Genomic DNA, 19,391 nt, shown 5'->3' with positions numbered 1-19,391 from the left:
GAAGCACACGAAGAGCTGCTTCCAACTCTTAACTTCTCTCTCACTGTAGAGAGTCATGTGGAAAGGGAAAATAGATTAATTTGACTGATGACACTGAAGAAGAAAAAAATATTAGAAACAAGGAAAGGCCATGTTTCCTACAGGGGCTCATTTCATCCTGCGTACCACTTCCCTGGGATGGCTGCCAATTGTTAGCAGCAAGAGTAATGGCAGCCATTTTTTAAAATTTCACTCCTGAGTATCACGGAGATAAATAACTAAATGATGGAGAAATCGCTTTCTTTCATGGTCGTGGTTTAAGAGGAGTAAAGAGAACTCAGATGCAGATAACATTGGAAGACGTGTGGAAATTCAGCCGTGACCGAAACACTGGCTACTCCTGTGGGTGAAGTTTTAGAAAGAGTTCTGTTCTGCACAGCTGCTGTAGAGAGGCCTCCAGCTCAAAGCAAAGGGTCTGCGTGGGGAGGAGGGAGGGAGCATGTTTCTTTAAAGTCCCAGCACTGATTAATGGGAAACGATGCATGTGTTGTGTTTTTGGCAGGACCCATGCAGGAGACTATCTATGACTTCTGGAGGATGGTGTGGCATGAGAACACGGCAAGCATCATCATGGTGACCAACCTTGTGGAAGTGGGAAGGGTAAGCTGGCCCATCCATTGCAGAGTTAGTGATAGAGAGATAAGAACCATGCTTGTGAAGTATTTTATACACTCCAAAAAACTTAACTTCCAGCCTAACCTGAATGACTGTTACCTGTTGCAGTAGCAAGAGACAGGAAAAAGCACTCAGTATTTAAAGGATGTTGTTATCTGGCTATCCTGAGCACACAGACATACCTTGAAGCCTTAGTGCTTGTTGGTGTGGATGTCAAAGCCCTACAGGTGCTATAATAGACATGAGAGGGCTGTGTAAGTCAGGGGATCGGCTCTGAAAACAGTTTGCAGAGCTGGGATCTGTCTCAGAAACCCATCAAGTTGTTATGCTTTGGAATGCATCTGTGCCCTAAACTATGAACTGGGCACCATAATCTGCCTCCCAGGTCTGGTATTCCTATCTTTGGTGAGTGTTTAGAGGTTTTCATTTTTATTTAATCAGGGGACTGATGGGTGCCTGTAGTCTTAGCAGTGCATGCTATCAGTTTACCTCCAGGGCACAAAGTTTAAATGAGAAAATGTACAGGGTACAACTACCTTTTATAATGGGTTCAATTCCATGGTGACACTCAGCCCAACTGAAGAGCCCATTACCTCTTAGGGAAGTTGGTATTTATACCAAACTTTTAAAAAAAGGGTGGGGGGTTCTTAAGATTCTCAGAAGGTATCAGGAGGCACAAACGGGGAAGGTTGCAGACATAGTAGTTGTCTCAGAAGAAGATCTCAGTAAGTGGGATATACTAAAACTTCTTAAAAAAAAAAAATGGAAGACTAGATAACCGACATTCCACAAACATCTTGAAACTCAAGATAAATTATGCTTATTTCTAGAACTCTGTATAAATCAGCTAAGTGTGTATAGAGACTTGTTTAAGGCACGTAACTTAAGAAAATAAAGGCATGAAGTACACTAGGGCTGGAGAGTAGAAAGATCGGACAATGTCACATGCCCAAAAGCAGGCAGGGGAACCCTGTGTACATCTTGGTGAGAGGTAACTTATGTCAGGAAAGTCAAGAGATAATGTCCTGGGGCCTCTACATGTTAACTCTAAAGGGGTTAGATAAAAGGTAAACTCAAGGAGGAAGCAGGGAAGAGCGGAAAGGAGAAAATGATCTATCTCCCATGAGAGAGCTACAGGGGTTTTGTTCCATCTTCACTCAAGATCCAATGAGAAGAGCCTCTGCTGGACTCAATGGTAAGATGACACCTAATGTACGGTAGGAAAAGCTACCACAGCGATCCGCCCCTCCATGTCTGTGGGTCCCATGGCTGTGGACTGAATCAGCAGTAGGTTCAGACCATCCACCAAAGAGAGAGAGAGAGAGAGAGAGAGAGAGAGAGAGAGAGAGAGAGAGAGAGCACAGCATCTGTATTCAATGTGTACAATTTTTTTCTCATTATGATTCCCTAAACATAGTATAACAATTGTTGACCTGGGATGTATACTATATTGGGTACCACAAGCCATCTAGAGATAATGTAGCTACCGTGTAATGTTCTCTAAGATCAATTCCCAAAGAAAATGAAAAATCTGACAAAACAATTATTTAACAATTGAAGCATTTCCACAAGTCAGCTATGAAAATGTACAAGCTTGAAGGAGTTTATTGGCACTTAACAGTCAAATTTTGTAACATTGAATTTTATAAGTTATAAAGTACCTTTCATATGTTTTATGAAATGATTCTAAGGAAGTGGAAAAGGAAGATTGCTATCTTACTTATGCAGATAGGACCACCTTGAAATCCATCCCAGACAAAGACCATAGGAAAAAAAGAAAATTATAGGTGTCACAAATTGATGGGAAGAGATAAATGGACCAATGTGTCAAAACAGAGATCCCAGATGTTGACTGCGGGCCTAAGTGGATAGATATATAATTAGTGAGCTTTTCAATCAAGCCAGCTGGGACATTTGCTTACCCATGTGGACCAAAAATAAAAGGATGTCTTCCTTACGCAACGCCCCAAATAAGTAAGCGCCAAAGGCACACATATCACAAATATAGTTTTAAACCTTCTAGAAAACAACACAGAAAAAAAATATTTAAGACTTTGGGTTTTTAAACGATTGTTTCAAAGATGAGGAAAGCCCAATACATGAAGAAAGGATTGGAATTTTTGAAAATTTAAGCATTCCAAGTTTTTGTACAGCAAAGCTTATCCAAAGTGACAAGTTGAGGCATGTATATGTGGGTCCATTATATATTAATAAACCACATTTCTTTCTTTCAATTATGTCTCTTCTGGGAGCTAGGGGGAGCACAGGGGAGCTGGCTTAGAGCCTGGTCCAGCAGGTGCTGGTCATGTGGGCATCTTTGAGGCGATCTCTCTTACCATGGAAATGGGATGTAATGGTGCCCGTGCATCCATCAAGACAGACAGATATAACGGAGTCCTTTGAGCTGAGGGGCATAAACCACAGCCATTTATTTTCTTAGAGGTTGCCAAATCAACTTCTACGTCAGCAAGATCCAGAACCTGGAGAGGGCTCCTCCTGGCTTTCTTGGGGCTGGGCTGCCTTCACTAGGACTTTAAGTCGCATGGAGCATACAGTGAGCTCATCAGGTCTTTTCTTATGTGGACACTAATCTTATTGGATCAGAGCCCCAACCTTTTTATGCTTATTTATTCCATGCTCTTTCATTTACAGATTCAGCCGTCATGGGGATGGGTGGTCAGATGTTAACATTTGAATGTGTGCGTATAGGATTTTCATTCCATGAGCCCCTACTTTGGGGGAGTTCTGGTATAGATCACGTGAGTCTCTCAGTGTCAGAGAGGTCACTGTCCATATGAGGACTCAGTAAATAATACGCGTCAATTTAAATGCTCTATTTTTAAACCTCAGACCAGCAGTGATCCCTATAATGACCCTGATTTTCCTGGGTATTTTAGGGGGCAAGGGTGGCACCAGAATTCATTCTCATTTAAGGGATCATGCAGCTTTGTCCCCTCCATCCTCAGTAAATAGCAAGAGCGGGTGGCTTCCTGGGGAGTGTCAAAGAACAACTGAGTATGTCTTTGAGCTCTTCCATGATAGAGCAGAGAGTTCCCTCAGTCTTGTATCCCTTCTAAGGAACAGCACACTCACCCCAGTTTCTGAACTGACTCCACAGACAGTTTCAGAGTGTCCACATCCCATAGTGAGGCCTGTGGAGGTGATTCAGGTTTCACCAGCTTTTACAATAGCTACATCCCCTCCCCCTGCCCTCACGGAATTAGCTGCCTCAGATTTTAAATATTTACATCGGAGCTGACTATTTTTTTTAAGAATTATTTTTAAAAATAGTACACTGTATTCTTCAGACACACCAGAAGAGGGCATCAGATAACAATACAGATGGTTGTGAGCCACCATGTGGTTGCTGGGAATTGAACTCAGGACCTCTGGAAGAGCAGTCAGTGCTCTTAACCACTGAGCCATCTCTCCAGCCCCTGGAGATGACTTTCAAGAGTTTCCTGGAGTAAATTGTTTTGAAAATTCACTAATCAATACAATAACACATTCCATTAGATGTTTAGAAATGAATGAGCATGATTTTTTTTTCCTTAGTTGAAATTCCCAAGTGTGCTCCAACCTAACTCGGTAGACTTAAGAGGGGAAGGTCATTACACATGATGAATTCTTTTACCTTCAGGAAGAGTAGAGACAGCATGGTCTTTGATGTAAAGACGGAAAAAGAGTGTCCTGTTCATTGCTACAGTAAAGGTAGCCATAGAGGCTGGAGGCTCAGCACTTAAGAGCATTGGCTGCTCTTGCGGGGGACCAGAGCTCAGAGACTACCCATAGGACAGCTCACAACCATCTGTAACTGCAGTTCCAAGGGTTCTCACGCTCTGTTTTGGCCTCCCTCGGCACTGCGCACAGACACGCACACAGGCAGAACACCCATAAACATTTTTTTTTAAAGAATTAAGAGTAATGTACAAAAGGCTCCTGGCAGGTTCTACAGGAGGTCAGGTTTTGTTCCCAGCAGTGCAGCTCAGCAGATGGGACATCTGAGGATGCCCCCGTTGGCAGCTGCTATTTCCTTTCCATTGGGCTCTTGGACCTGTCCTGTTCCCAGTGGTCACTGCCGGGCTTCACGGCAATGGCTGTAACAAATCAGTATGAAAACTCCCTCCGGGCCATGGAACGTCACTGAAAGAAGGATAGGTGGGCACTGGGTTTCCAGTTTATTTATAAATCTATACCTTAGGCTTACCAAAGATAAAATGGTTTGAGTTTGTTTTTAACAAATCCTAAGCTCTCACCTGATTGGCAGGGAGGGTGTGGGTGATCTTGGAAGAGGCCTCTAGTCCCTTCATAGGGTTGTCTTCAATTAGTAGTGACATTAATAGCATCTCTTCCTGAATGTCTGCCATGGATTTGGAAGTTTTGACAAGAAGTCTTATCCCATTAGGGGGAAAGGCCCTGACCTTGTTCCAGGCCTTTTCCTGTTGTTTGCGCTGTGCATCTGTGTAGCGGCAACTCCCATTTCCCATGCAAAGAAACAGCAGATCATCCAAGAAATCAAAATGACATGATTCTTAAGGGCAGCCACTACCCACTTACCATGAGCACTGACGCGGGTTGTCCTTCATGAATTACCCATGAGCCGCCCGGATGTGTGTGTGTTTACACAGACTTGCTGCCGATTCATTAAGTTGGTGCAGGGCACCTGCTTCCACCCTTTCCTACCCTCAAGCACTCAGCGTTAGGGGGCTTTAATTGCCTCCGCTGGAGCCACAGGGAGGCCTTCCCTGTCGCTGCACCTGGCATAGAACACTGAGATGCGTCCCTCTTCTCCAGTGGGGACCCAGGCACACCTGCCAGGACCTGTCATTATCTGAAATCCCTGGGTCACTATCATGCATCCTCTTTCAGCTCCTCTTTCAGCCCGTGCATCTGAGAAGGGACCCTCTGTCAGTTTCCCTGGCACCTGCCAATAGCTGCGCACCTGGCGGTTAAATGGTGCTGGAATGTGTTGTGATTGTCGTCCCTGCTTAATGAACCCACCTGAGGGACAGTTAGTGTCTTACCCAGCTTCCTGTTTCCCAGGCATCCCCGTTTACACTGTTTGTGTGGAGATTTAAAAAAAAAAAAAAAAAAAAAAAAAAACGCTGCCATGGTGTTGAACTAATCCATCTGCCAGAAGTCTCATAACCAAATCTGCAGGGCTCCCAGAGGAGATTTTTGCACCGGTAATTTAAGCTAATGATTTCTAAACATATTTAGTCAGTTTTTATGAAGACCTCATTAGAATGTGACTGTTTATTAAAAATCCAAATGAGATCTCACAGTGATTTAGGGAAATTCTTGTTGAGTCACTAAATAGTTGTGGTAACAGATGACAAAATGTCTGAGAACTAAGGAAAGTAGGGAACACAGATGTTAACTTCTGTTGTAAATGAAGAGGGGAGGAGACTACACCGGGAAGAATTTCATCTGCCCAAAGAAGCCGACCTCAAATTCCTTCCATAGTATTTCTCCCTGAAAGAATAGGAAGTAAAAAAAAAAAAAAAAGTTTAATACAAACACTGGATGTCAGAATTAGTTTACTAATAAAGAGGGTAGATTAGAATTCAGGTGCCCATGTTCCATAGGAAAAAAAAAAAAGAACATCCCGTTTTCATCAGTAGCCTCCAAGCCCAGAAGCAATGGGAAGCTCAAGAGAGAAGGTTATATACTTCCCAATGCATGGGCGTAACTCGCTTACAAGAACGGCCCTGGTAACCCTTACAAGTACAAAATGGCGAGACCTCATCACTACACAAACTTGACGTGTTTGAAAATACTGATCCGTCTCATCTGTGAGGAAGGAGAAGATGTTTTCCTGCGCACTCCTGGCATCCTTGTCTGAAGCTTTCTCACAGTTTCCACAGATTTTTTTTTAATGAACCACATTATTTCTTATTGAAAAAAAAAAGTCTTTTTCATACAATACATTCTGATAATGCTTTCCCTTTTCCAACCCAGATCCTTCTACCCGCCCCGTCCATTCAGCCCCTTCTTTTTTAAACAGGCAGACAAAACACACAAACAAAAACCAAAGGGGAAAATATGAGAAACACACAAACACACCAACACACCAACAACAACAACAGCACAAAACTGGGAATCATAATCTACAAGCAAAAGACCAATAAAAAAAAAGTATACAAACAAAGCAACATGGGACAAAGCGTCTACAAGGATATCATTGAGTTCCCTTGGTGTTAGCCATCTAATGCTGGTATGGGGCCTGCCCATAACTATGTTCAATATACCCAGTGAGACTTCATTGGAGAAAACTAAATTTCCCTTTGCATGTGACCGCCAATTGCAGACAGATTTTTTTTTCCCTTAGGGAGGGGACTATGTGTCTCTCTCCCCTTCTCAGCCCTGACACCATCTGGCTTGAACCTGTGCAGGTCTAGTGTGCTCTGCCACAGTTCCCGTGAGTTCATATGTGCATCAGCCCTGCTGTGTCTGAAAGACGTTGTTTTCTCAGAACCTACCATCACCTCTGGTCCTTACAGTCTATCTACCCGCCTCTTCTGCCTAGATCCCTGAGCTCTTGGGGAGTGGGGGTGGTATTTAGAAATATCCCACTTAGGACTGAGTGCTCCAAAGTCTCTCACTCCCTACACATTGCCCAGTTGTGAGGACTCTGCGTCCATTCCCAGCTACTGCAAGAAGCTTCTCTAATGATGGCTGGGCGAGACACTGACCTATGAGATTAGGAGAATGTCATTAGGAGTCATTTTATTGCTATGTTCCTGAACAGTGGTACTTGGTTTTCCTCTAGGCCCATGGCCTATCCACTCTCAGGTTCTTGGCTGTCCAACAAGGGTCAGGCATGGTTCCATCTCATGGAATCCAAGCTGAGTGTGATTGGTTACCCCCTCATTGAGCCACTATTGCACCAGAATGTCGTGCATTCGGGTCACTGTTGTAGATCACGGCATTTATAACTAGGTTGATAGCTCCCTTTCTTCTCAGATAGCATGCAGAGTACCTTCCAGTAAGTCTTGGTCAATAAATGCTAGTCTGTTGGGGTGAAGGCTATAGGTAGGCAGCAGATCAACGTCTCTGTGTTCAGTGAGATGTTTAAGTGTGAAGAATAGGGCTTCACCACAGTTTATAGACAGCAACTATTGTTGAAGTGCTTAATCTCAATCCAGGGTTTCTGCCCTGCCTTGGCTATTTAGTTCTGGGGTAAAAGACACACACACAACCTTTATGGTTACAATAAACCTTAATCAACACAAGACCTGGGCAGATAGCTATCCTCTATGCTATTATGTCTATTTTCCAGCCAATGACCTCATTATACAATTTGCCATGTTTTGTCTGGGCTGCTCTAAACTCCAATTAGCCAATTCACATGACCATTATTTTAAGATTCTTAACCCATGGCACTTTCTCCTCTCTTCACCTTCTTTTTTCCCCTCCTTGTGGTTCTCTCCAACCCTAAGCCCCCAAGCCCCAGAACCCTAAACCCCACCTACGTCTCTTCTGTCCAGCTATTGGCTGTCAGCATTTTTATTCACCAATCAGGGATAACTTGGGGCGGGCAGGATCACATAGCATCATCCGAGTCTATGTACAGTCTCTAGGAGCAACCAGTGTTTAGCATAGCAAAAGACAACCTCAACACATCATTTTTAAAGATTATTTGTGGCCTGAGTGATTTCAGTCTTAGCCTTTGGTTAATCTCTGTACTTTCAAGGGATACCCATCTCCATTTATATCTACCGCAAACATTTCACTTATCACATGACTGAGCCAGATTCAAGTCTTACCTCTCACCCGTGCTTGACAGCTGAGTTTCTCACAGCTCACTGACCATCTCCCTCAAACAAAACACCGCAATCTAAGCATGTCGTTCAGTCTAAGGCTGCTTCTCACTATGACATCCTCTCGTGTCATTCAATTCTGAGAACAAACTTTGTTTTGTACTTGCTCCAGTTCGATGTCAAGCCATGTGAATACCAATATGAATGGCTCATTTACCTTCTGTCGTCATGGCACCGCCACAGTAGCTTCCAACCACAGTCTTTCACAGTAGCCACAGCAGCAACACACTTGCGGCCCACCCCGGCATTGGCATGTTTGTTTTCATTTTTTGGGTTTTGTTTTTTTTTTTTTTTTAATAAAAATGGCTCTTAACCTTCTGCTCAAAATCCCTTAGGGATTTCTTTTTACACTGAATAGAGCCTAAATGAGCTTATCTTGTTCTCTATGCCTGTTTCAATATGGTCTCCAATTTACACATCCAACTTTATCCCTACCAGCCGTACCTAAAGTGTCCCCCTAATTGCCCATGGGTTGAAAGCTTACTCTCCAGGATGGCGCAATTGGAAATCAGTGGAAGCATAAAGAAGTAGGGACCTCCTAAGAAATCTGCTAGTTATTGAGGACGTGTCCTTGAGGGACTATTAGGACTGTGGCCCTTTCTTCTCCCTTTGGCCTCCATACCACGGGGTGACTGGGATTTCTTTACCACATATGGTGGCCATGATGGCCTGCCTCAATATAGTTCTAAGACAATCAAGACAACTTGAAGCCTCCAAACTATAAGCCAAAATAAACCCATTCATTGTAAGTCAGATGTATTTTGTTATAGTATTTAAACATATATACTCACACACCCATACACACACACCCAAAAATTTCTGCTTGCCAAATATGCCTCACATAAGAAAAACCTTTGACTGTAATGGAAATGGAATTTTCTGATTGTACTATCCCACCCAGATGCCCCAGTGGAATGGAATATGAGTTCTTAGAATGTCACTAGTATAAACAAATTTAATTTTAATTAATTTATATTAATTCAGATTTCAATAACCATATGTGACTAGTAGCTTTTTTTGGACTATGATGAGACATTTCTTTCATCTTCCTGCTTAAATATGACCCTTCTTTTATTAATAATTTATTATAGTACCCTTTCTAGGAGAGAAACAATGAAAGGGGTGATTGGAGTCTGCCTATGTAGCCCATGCTAGCCTGAAGCATATGGCTCTCCTGCCTCGCCCTCCCATGTACTGTGATGATGAGCAGCGAGCCTTTCATGACTCTTCCGTGCCTATTCTATTTCTCCCACTGTCATCCTCTTTCATGTCACTTGCCATTCTGTCCCAGAGTGTGACTTTTAGCTCAGCCCTTTCTAGTTTATAGAGAGTCTCTCCCAGTGCCCATCACAATACCTGTAGAATTCAAAAACCCTCATCCATAAAGAAAACACAGGATAGCACACAGACATGTATATTTTGCTGGATTATCATGAGAATCAATATATGAGGTGAATATCTATTGGTCCTTTCCCCGTGGTCACAAGCTGACTTTCTCAGTCTTTTCTGTACAAACCACCCACTGGGTCCTTCCATTGCGGCCCATGGAAACAAACAAGTCAGAGATCCCTTCCCCCAGACTCCGGCAGCAGAGAGAGCATCTCCATGCTCAGGATAGTAGAGTTGATTCCTTTCTCCTGATTACAGAGATTACAAGTTATTTACTTCTACCGCTATGAATATTTGTTCTTCATGCCCCAAACTATTATAACTAAAAATGAGAGAAGGTATCAGCAGTGTCCTCTCACAGTAACTTTCTAAGCACTGCTGTCCTCCAAGTCAACTCCCACAAAACAATCACCAGGGAAGGAGACACCCAGTGTTACTGAGCCATTCTGTGGACAGCAATTAAGGGACTTGGTGGCCTCTATGAAAATATAGAATATATGAAAAATAAATCCCTCGTCGCACCACTGAACTATGAGGAGGGCTCTACCTAAAGAACTCAGTTCCCTTATGAGAATCTAAAACATCACAGAATATCAGCCAAGAGGACGAATTTGTCTAATTTACAAATTAATCTAGGGCCAGGCCTGCTAACCCTTCTTAGTGTGTACTTAATTGGTCATTTAATGATAGTTACTGAATTCATAGCACCAAGAAGTAGAAAGATATGTATAATTCCCTCATCTTCATAGCACACCAGATGTATTAGAAACCCAAGTATAACAAACAATTAACTGTGATAGACTTAAGTCAGAATGTGATTGTGCCAATAAGATAGGCTCTGCATATGGAATACAGGACTTGGAGGTGGCCTCAAGAGGCTGAACCCTCCCAGGAGTAACAACTTCCATTGGCAAGAATAGGACACAAATCGTTTTTGCAAATAGGATGGAAAGCCACAGAAAGGAGAATTGGTGGCAGGAGGAGAAAGCCACGGCCTGGTGCATCTGTCTTAGCATGGAATGGAGACTCTGATCCTTGAATCTAGTTCAGAGCTTGTTGAAATGGGTCTGCAATGGAGAGCGGTAAAAGGAGAATGTCTGTCTTACTGGAAGTCGTCGAAGTAGTGAATCAGTTGTTCTGGTTAGCGTTGCAGAAACACAGTTCCGACTAGACACAGTAGAGTACACTTGTTGTCCCGGCTACTCAGGCAGGAGGATCCATGACCAGCCAGAATAACATAGCCAGGAAGAAGGTGATAAGGGAGGGAGGAAGACAAGGAAAACGGTGGCTGTGGTAATCTCGGAAAAGCAGCTGGAGAGGGGCCATGGGCTCTTCACTAGAGAGCAGGCTCAGCAAGAAGCTGGTGTGGCTAGTGATAGCGTGTTTATGGGAGATCACAGTCTGAATATTATTGGGAATGGGCATCATTAAGGAAAGGTGAGAAGTTGGATATGAGCCTGGATCTTTGGCTTTGTGTCTTGGACTGTTAATGTGAAGGCTAATAACCAAGTACCTAGCAAATCCCTTCCTACCTCACCCCATCCTCCAAGAAAGGGCTGGAGATTTAAGGAAATGGCTGAATGGCTGTTTAACATGTGGAGTTTGAGAAGACGAGTGAAAGACAGACACGAGGAAGTCTCAGGAAAGAGGTGAACTGAAGGTATTGCAAAATCTGGGGTCTCCTTTTCATTTGCCACCATCTGCTGTGCCTTCTCTACCCTCAGCTTTAAGCCAGACATGAATATCAAGATGAGCAGACAAGGCACGATCTAAGAAGTGTCAAAACAACGATTATACTAATGAGTACACGAGTGAACACGCACACATATGTGGGTGGCTGTGTTCAGTGATCGGATGCTATATTAGTCTGTTTTTTTCATTACTATAATAAAGTCCCTGGGGAATCTACCTTACAAAGCAAAGAGGCTGATTAAACCTCATAGCTCTGGAGTCTAATCATCTCAACAACACTGTTCAGGGTCTTGCAAAGACCCCCTTGGCTTCACCACATCATGGTGGTGTGGGAAGCCGTTGCAGAGTGGCAGTTGCAAAGTGGCAGTTGGCTACTTCTGGCCACCACACATACATAGGCAGTGAAGGTTCTTTTGCCAAGACAAGTTAACCAATCAGATGTGAGACACGCCTCTCCTAGGCCTATGTAAGCAGCACCAGTTCTGGGCTCAGGGTCTTTTTGCCTCTACAATCAAGCTCCCCCAATAAACGTGTGCAGAAGGATCCTGTTGCAGCATCGTTCTTCCTGGCCAGTTGAGCGCGCGCAAGATGGTGGGAAACACTAAGAGTCTTTCTCCCTCATTCATTCTAAAGCCACTGGAATTCAAACACACAATATCTACCCCAAAGACATAATTCACTCTGATTACATCTCAGAGATTTCCATCTCTAAAGCTCTTAGTGGTATTCACTCACTGTCTTTGTAATACTGTTAGCATAAGACTTTGGGGATTAGACTCCAGGCATGACTGGGAAGGGAGCTGTGTTGAGTGAGAGCATTTAGCATAAAGCAGAAATGGGAATGAGAAGAGAAGCCATTGGAGACAGCAAATAAAAATACAGAAAAGGGAGAAAGGAATGGCAAAAGAAAATCACAGACAAGAGAAGAGCTTGCCCGTGATCAAGCATAGCTGTGTAGAGAGGGTGTGGTCAGTCACCACAGGCTGAGGCTGCACAGGTAAATTGTGTCCTTGGGCACCGGTAACATGATTAAATTCAGTGACAATGGTTTCACAGAGTGATGTGGGACTCATACCAGAGGGTCAGGGCTGGGGCTCATCTGGACCTGAAGCTAAGGCTGCAAATGATGTTCCCGAAGCTTGCTGTACCTGCACTGGGACTGGGACAGTACATATCCAAAAAAAGATGAATAGGATTTGGGGACACAGACAACCAGGCCATGCAGCAGGCATGCTGTAGATGTGTTCCATGTTGACAGAGAGAGCCGAGGCTTTGTCACAGATTGCTGAATGTGCACTTCTAGAATGGAGTTTCAACAGCTTGCTATCAAAAGTCCCCAAGGGTTTGCATGAGGAAGGACCATGAACAGGCGACACATTGGAGATTATGCAAAGACAGCCACTTAAAACAAGAAAAAAAAAAAAACAGCCAAGAAGTTGACAAGGGAGTACTCTAGACGACTCCTCCCTCTCTTCAGAGGAACGCCTATGAGGATTGTTAGGCCATGTGCAGTAGAGATCAGTTCTAGCTAATTAAAGTCAAAGGGGAATTTACTGGGAAAATGCAAGGATCCTTAAATGCTAATGTGGAATGTGAAGCTTGCAGATGCACAGGAATGAACACAGCAAAGCCAGAGGGTCGGGAGGCAGACAGTGTGGTGGGAGGCTACTGCTCCTCCTCCCTTATGCTCAAGATCACAAAGATGGAGCAGAGCATCCAGGTCCCCAGGGTTGGTTCATGTACCTTCCCTGTGCCCAGATACTCTGTGCTAATTAGGGATTTTTTTTGTAAACTTGATACAAGCTAGGGCTGTCTGGGAAGAGGTAATCTCAACTGAGAAGATGTCTCCATCAGACTGGCCTGTAGGCAAGTCTTGGGGACATTTTCTTGATTAATAATTAACGTGGATAGACCCGACACAATGTAGGTAGTACAACCACTGGGTGGGTGGTCCTGGGTCGTGAAGTATGGCAGGCTGAGCAAGCCATGGGATACAAATGTAAGCATCATTCCTCCATGGCCTCTGCCTCAGTTCCTGCCTCTCCGTTCCTTCCTCTCCATTCTTGCCCAGCTTGAGTGCCTCATGTGATTTCCCTCAATGATAGGCCATGGTTGGGGATGTGAGCCAAATAGATCTTTTCTTCCACAAGTTTTCTTTGGTCACGGTGGCTATGACAGCTATAGAAAGCAAGCCAGGATCGCCTTTGCTGCACAAGTCACCCCACAGGGAAGAAATCTCTCTCTGTGTAAGGATATCAAGAAGCCATGGTGAAGTATGCGTATGTGAAATGCATCCTCTCTTCATTCAGGCTGCTGCAGCAAAGCACGCAGGTGAGAAGCACCATGGAAGAGATAGGGTTGGTGTTAGCTTGCAATACCAGGTAATAGTCTATCACTGCAGAAAATCGTAGGCAGGAATGTTGACCAGCTAGGCATATCACAGCCATAGTCATGAACAGGCAGAAAACGATGCATGGGTGCTCACTTGGTTGTTGGCTTGCTTGTGCCCACCTTGGTTTCTCTCTCCTGTCCCTTCCTATGCATGGAGCTGCCCACAGTAGGCTGGATCTTCCCACACCTTTCAGTCTAATTTAGACAGTCTCCCACAGACATCCCCACATGCCAACCCAATGACAATCCCTCATTGCCCCTCTTGGGGTGACTCCAGGCTGGGACAAGTGAACAATTAAAGCTAACAATAAGAAAACGAACACGTTCACTGCGGATGCTGACCACAGAGCCTGGCCTGTGGAGTCAGCCACAGTGAAGACAAAGGGGATCTGGAGACTGAGGTGAAACCTGTCAGACTCTTAGCTCTAGAGGGGAGAGCGTGGCATGGCTATAAAACTCTGACAGCCTGTTGAGAAGAACAATCCAGCAAGAGGGAGGATTGGAAACCTTGGAGTGCATATACAGTGTGCTGAGGGGATGGCGGGGCAAAGTGCAAATCTGTGCTAGGGCCTTATCAAGCTTGCATGGGAAGGCATGGTTTTCTCTGAGCCCACAGAGCAGTGGTGGGTGTGGCTGCACTTATATGAATGTAGCCAAACACAGCCAACAGTCTCAGGGCAGTAGTCTCCAGGAAGATCCCTTTACACAGTAACAAAAGGAACACAAGCATGGCTGAGAGGCTAGGGGGAATGGGCAAAGGGCAGTTTTAGAAAGAGCTGCAGGGGCGTGCCTTCCCTTGACCTGGGGAGAGGATGAAGAGAGAGAAAACCTAAACAAGACTGGGTGGCAGAGGCAGGTGGCTGGAATTCTGTGACCACCAACAGTCAACCTGCCTTAGCACTGGAGGGTATAATTCATCATGGCTGATGAGACATGGCCTCAGGAGAAGCTCTCCGCCCTGGTGGCCAGTGTGAGGTGCTTGCTAGTGTCTGGACAGATCGGAATGTAGAGATGGAAGTGGTTCCTGGCTAGAAACCTCATCTCCTGCCCCCACCCCCAGGCCTCCTTCCTCCATCTAAGGCCCTCCTCCCAGGATTTAGCAACTCTCCAAACACAGCTGCTGAGGGGGAGGAGGGGTAGCAAATAACTCAACATTTTATATCTAAACCCTATCGAGTGGGGTGTGATTGTGGGTCCAAAGTCAAAAGCATTTGTGGGCAAGGGTGGACCCAGCAGATGCTCATTTCTGAGCTTGAACTTCATAGCCTTGAAGAGAAAGAAAATTATCCAGTTCTCACCCAGCACAGCAAACCCAGCCTCCCTCCAAGCGTACTGCCTTTCTTTTTGCAGAAGGCCAAAGCCTCGGGGCAGCTTCCAGAGTGCAGGAGGAAGGGGTTGCAGAGAGAGTGCTCTGAGCCTTAGGAGGATTGCCTAGCCACTCCGCATGCACATGCACGCGCAAACACACCCCATGGAGACCTGGGCATCGGGAAGAAGTCTATTCCCGAGTACAAAAATAGGGGTGGGTTGTTTTTTTTAATCTAAAATGTGTAATTCTTAGAGAATTGTCACCCATGTCCCACAGGCCCAGTTCAAGCAGGGACTCTGAGTACTTGAAAGGCAAACCTTAGAGAAAAGGAAATGAAGAAACGGATTCAATTATAAAGCTTCCTGTGACTAGGCAACTCCTGACTGACTGCTAAATTGGGAAGTTTTGAGACTTGTGAAAGAAGAAGAAATATACTCTCAGACAAAGCAAAGAGAAAACCGTAAAACTGTCCTTGAATCTAACCAAAGCCTCATTTTAAATCAGGCACTAAAACACTACATTTTATAACCTCAAATCATAAAGCTTTATAATATACTAGTTATCTGGATTGCTAATCCTAACTTTTATTTATTTTTTTTAATTTATTTTTTTAAATTTTTTATTAGGTATTTTCCTCATTTACATTTCTAATGCTATCCCAAAAGTCCCCCATAACCACCCCCCCCATTCCCCTACCCACCCACTCCCCCTTTTTGGCCCTGACGTTCCTCTGTACTGGGGCATATAAAGTTTGCAAGTCCAATGGGCCTCTCTTTCCAGTAATGGCCGACTAGGCCATCTTTTGATACATATGCAGCTAGAGTCAAGAGCTCCGGGGTACTGGTTAGTTCATAATGTTGTTCTACCTATAGAGTTGCAGATCTCTTTAGCTCCTTGGATACTTTCTCTAGCTCCTCCATTGGGGGCCCTGTAATCCATCCAATAGCTGACTGTTAGCATCCACTTCTGTGTTTGCTAAGCCCTAATCCTAACTTTTATAAACGTTACTCTGATATGATTCTTTCAAATAAACATGTGCAAAAATAATCTGTTTACACTTATGAGGACACACTCACAACTTGCAGCTTCCCAAGGCTTAATAAAAAGTCCCTCATAAATATGTGCATATGCACACACACATGCATACATACACATATACATGCATACAAGTGAACATAGACATGCATACATGCACACAAGTAAACATGTTCATGCATACACACACATGCACATACATGTACATGCAGACATGCACCTGTGCGCGCGTGCACACACACACACACACACATACACACACCCTGATGCCAGTTTTAGAAGTGTTCTTTACATGTTGAGGAATGGCAAACTGCTGCTATCTGCTCTGCGTGAAGGCCACAGTCCCTGTCTTCTGAATTCTGTATGAGCTGAACAGAGCACTAATGAATTTTCTGTAGGGAAGACAGGATCCGTCTCACGTCTTCATCTCATGCCTCCTGGGCTTCTGCTTACTAGTGTTAGAACTCTAAGCTCCTCAGAGATGCTTGCTGCTCATGTCTCCTGCTGGGCCTTCTCCCTGACACACATGCCACTAGTCACCATGCAGAAACAGTGGCAATTCAGAACACATAGATGGCATGTATAACTCTAATGGGGCTGAAAGAGCCCCATAGTGTTGTGTGTGTTTGTTACATGCATGTGTCCATGTGGGTATATGCATGTATGTATGTGGCTGGCCAGAGGTCAACATCAGGCATCTTCCCTGATTGCTTGCTCTCCGTCTTATTTTTGAGACAGTGTCACCCGCTGAACAGGTCATTGATCTGGCTAGCCTGGCTGGTCAGTGAGCTCTAGAGATCTGCCCGTCTCTCTAGGCAACAACCCCCCAACCCTGATAATCCAGTACCATGCCTCCATATGCAGCTTGTCTGTGGATGCTAGAAATGTGAACTCAGGTTTTCATGCTTGTTCATTACCTGCAGAACCTAACCTGGCATTTTACCCCGTCCTCTTCTGTGCTTAGCTATGCTTGTGTGCACAGATGATTCTGGTTGTATTCCAGCTGCCTACAGCACTCCCAGGACTGTGGCCTATGAGCCTATGAGCCGTACAGGCCAGGTGAGAATACAGCCTAGGTGAGCAACAGCCCCTACTACAGTCTAGGTCCATGTGGTCACACAATAATAAAGTCACCTAACAGGTTTCTCACATGTCCCTCCCATCCCCTATTTATATAACAGCTCTAGTGGATGACCTCTGACCTGCTGCTCCAAATAATAGAAGAGACAAACTTTTAAGACATTTACAATGCAATTATGGGTTACGCGCAGCTCTACAGAAGACCATTCCTGCCAGTCATAGGAGTCTGTGAGAAGGGCCAAGTGATTTCTTCCCTGAATGTAAGAGCTAGTATAAAAAGCGTGTTTCGTGCAGGGATATTTCCATTCACCACTTCTTTTCCTGGACCTTGGCATACCCTGTGTTTAAAGTCACACGTGGGCAGACAGCAGGTGCCTTGAGGATGTGAGGGAAGTTCACTGCTGATGGATTCGGCCTGACAAAAATACAACTGCATGTAGCCCGCCTGATTAACTCTTCCGTGTTCAGTTCTCAGCAATTCAACCTAATCACTTATGTCCCTTCAAAAGGGAGAGGGACTTCTTTTCTCAAATACCAACGAATTGCAAATCAAACTTCGGAGATGCGATCATGCAACTGACACCTCTTTGCCAGCCATCTCCTATGCTACAGTGGCAGGATATTGCAGATCGAAGCACATCTGTGGGTCTGAATAACAAGTGTTTATCGTTATTCAGGTCTCTAGCACACTGAATACAGACCAGCTCTTCCAACAACCTTTGGCCCAGTCATGGAGTCACTGGCTCCTTGTCGATTTGCCATCTGACAGGCTGGGCTGGGCCCTCTCCTGGTTGGCCGTGCCACCTCTCCCTTTGTCTTCTCTGGTTGCAGAGATTCACGGTCATCTGCCTCTGCGACTGTCAAGTGCCAGGGAGGTTATCAGGGTTACACACACAGCAGACGGACACATCTTCCTGGGACAAAAGCCCAGGAACTTTTATCACCAACCCCCCATCCCACTGCTCAGGCGCAGCTGTAGATTCTTAACTGTAATTCTTATCACTGCACATAATGTAGGAAAATGGCTGCCTCCCTCCTGCTCTTGTGAGCACTGGGTGGCACGCTTCGGGCAACGCCCAGCCTTGAACAGTCTTGACAAATAGTAAGTGGTGTGCTCACTCCAAGGCAAGATCCTTTATTTCTTCTCCGCTTACCACCTCTGCTTATCTAATCTTCTAAGCCCCTGACCCGGCTTTTCTCCTAAGGCTTAGGGTTATCTGGCCAAGTAAATACACGAGTAAGCCGAGTAAGCCAGGGCCTCCTGGGAGGCTCAGACCAGAGAAGCAGAAATATGCAGTGAACAGTCTGATGATCTTTCTATAACCAAGGGGCAAGACAACAGTATCTCGAGTTCCCCTGTTTATAGAACAAATAAGGCAGTAATTCAGTAGGCTGTAGGCAAAGAGAATTCATTACCTTAGAACTTTTCTCTGGCAGTGTCTGCCCTGTGTATAAGACCAGGCAGGGACAACAGCTTGCAGCTCAAGCTACTGCCCCATTTCTTTGACAGCCAATTTTTAGTCATGCCATTGCCATAAAATCCACTCAGCTCCCTTCCACCTGACAGGAAGGATGTAGCTCTTCCCTGCATTACAGACTTGTAAACCTCAGGATCAAGCAGGGAGCATTGGAGTGACATTATTTAAGCACCTCGGGGCATTGCTGGATTATAAAAGTGCCCTGGTTACATTAATCATGAGGGTAGGAAACAAACAAGTTGGATGCCAGGATTTCAGTGGATTATTTACTGGGTAAATGAGCACAGAAAAGACCGGGACAGTGATTTGGTTGGAACTCTATCTGCAAAGAGGCTGGAGAGCCAGGATAGTCACTACTACAGAACTGGATGCTAGATTTATACCTGTGAGCCTTGGGCTGCCTGCTTTGCAGAAATAGAAGTGTCTAAAGCCATAATGCCTTTCCTTCCATCCTCTTTTTCTGCATGAGCAGTCAAACCCTGCTCCTCATTCACGCAAAGCAAGAGTTATGCTACTGACCCTCCTCTCCTTTCCTTTCCT

At 44.7% G+C, this 19,391-nt stretch overlaps 1 protein-coding gene and 1 long non-coding RNA gene across 3 annotated transcripts in view; one reads left to right on the top strand and one right to left on the bottom strand.

Moving 5' to 3' along the window:
- Ptprm (protein tyrosine phosphatase, receptor type, M) overlaps positions 1–19,391 on the top strand; it is a 687,644-nt gene that overhangs the window by 628,113 nt on the left and 40,140 nt on the right. For both annotated transcript variants that reach the window (NM_001357625.1, NM_008984.2), the window contains one exon: positions 542–639. In NM_001357625.1, the coding sequence (NP_001344554.1) occupies positions 542–639 (98 nt within the window). The remainder of the gene's footprint in view (positions 1–541; positions 640–19,391) is intronic.
- Positions 5,894–11,923, bottom strand: 1700016K05Rik (RIKEN cDNA 1700016K05 gene). Its single transcript, NR_151453.1, has 2 exons — positions 11,776–11,923; positions 5,894–6,129 (listed from the first exon to the last, which is right to left on the bottom strand). It is a non-coding gene; the product is annotated as an RIKEN cDNA 1700016K05 gene (long non-coding RNA).

This window comes from Mus musculus, chromosome 17, assembly GCF_000001635.26.
Source record: "Mus musculus strain C57BL/6J chromosome 17, GRCm38.p6 C57BL/6J".
In the NCBI taxonomy this organism is placed as follows: domain Eukaryota; kingdom Metazoa; phylum Chordata; class Mammalia; order Rodentia; family Muridae; genus Mus; species Mus musculus.
This window is presented reverse-complemented; position numbering and strand designations above follow the sequence as displayed.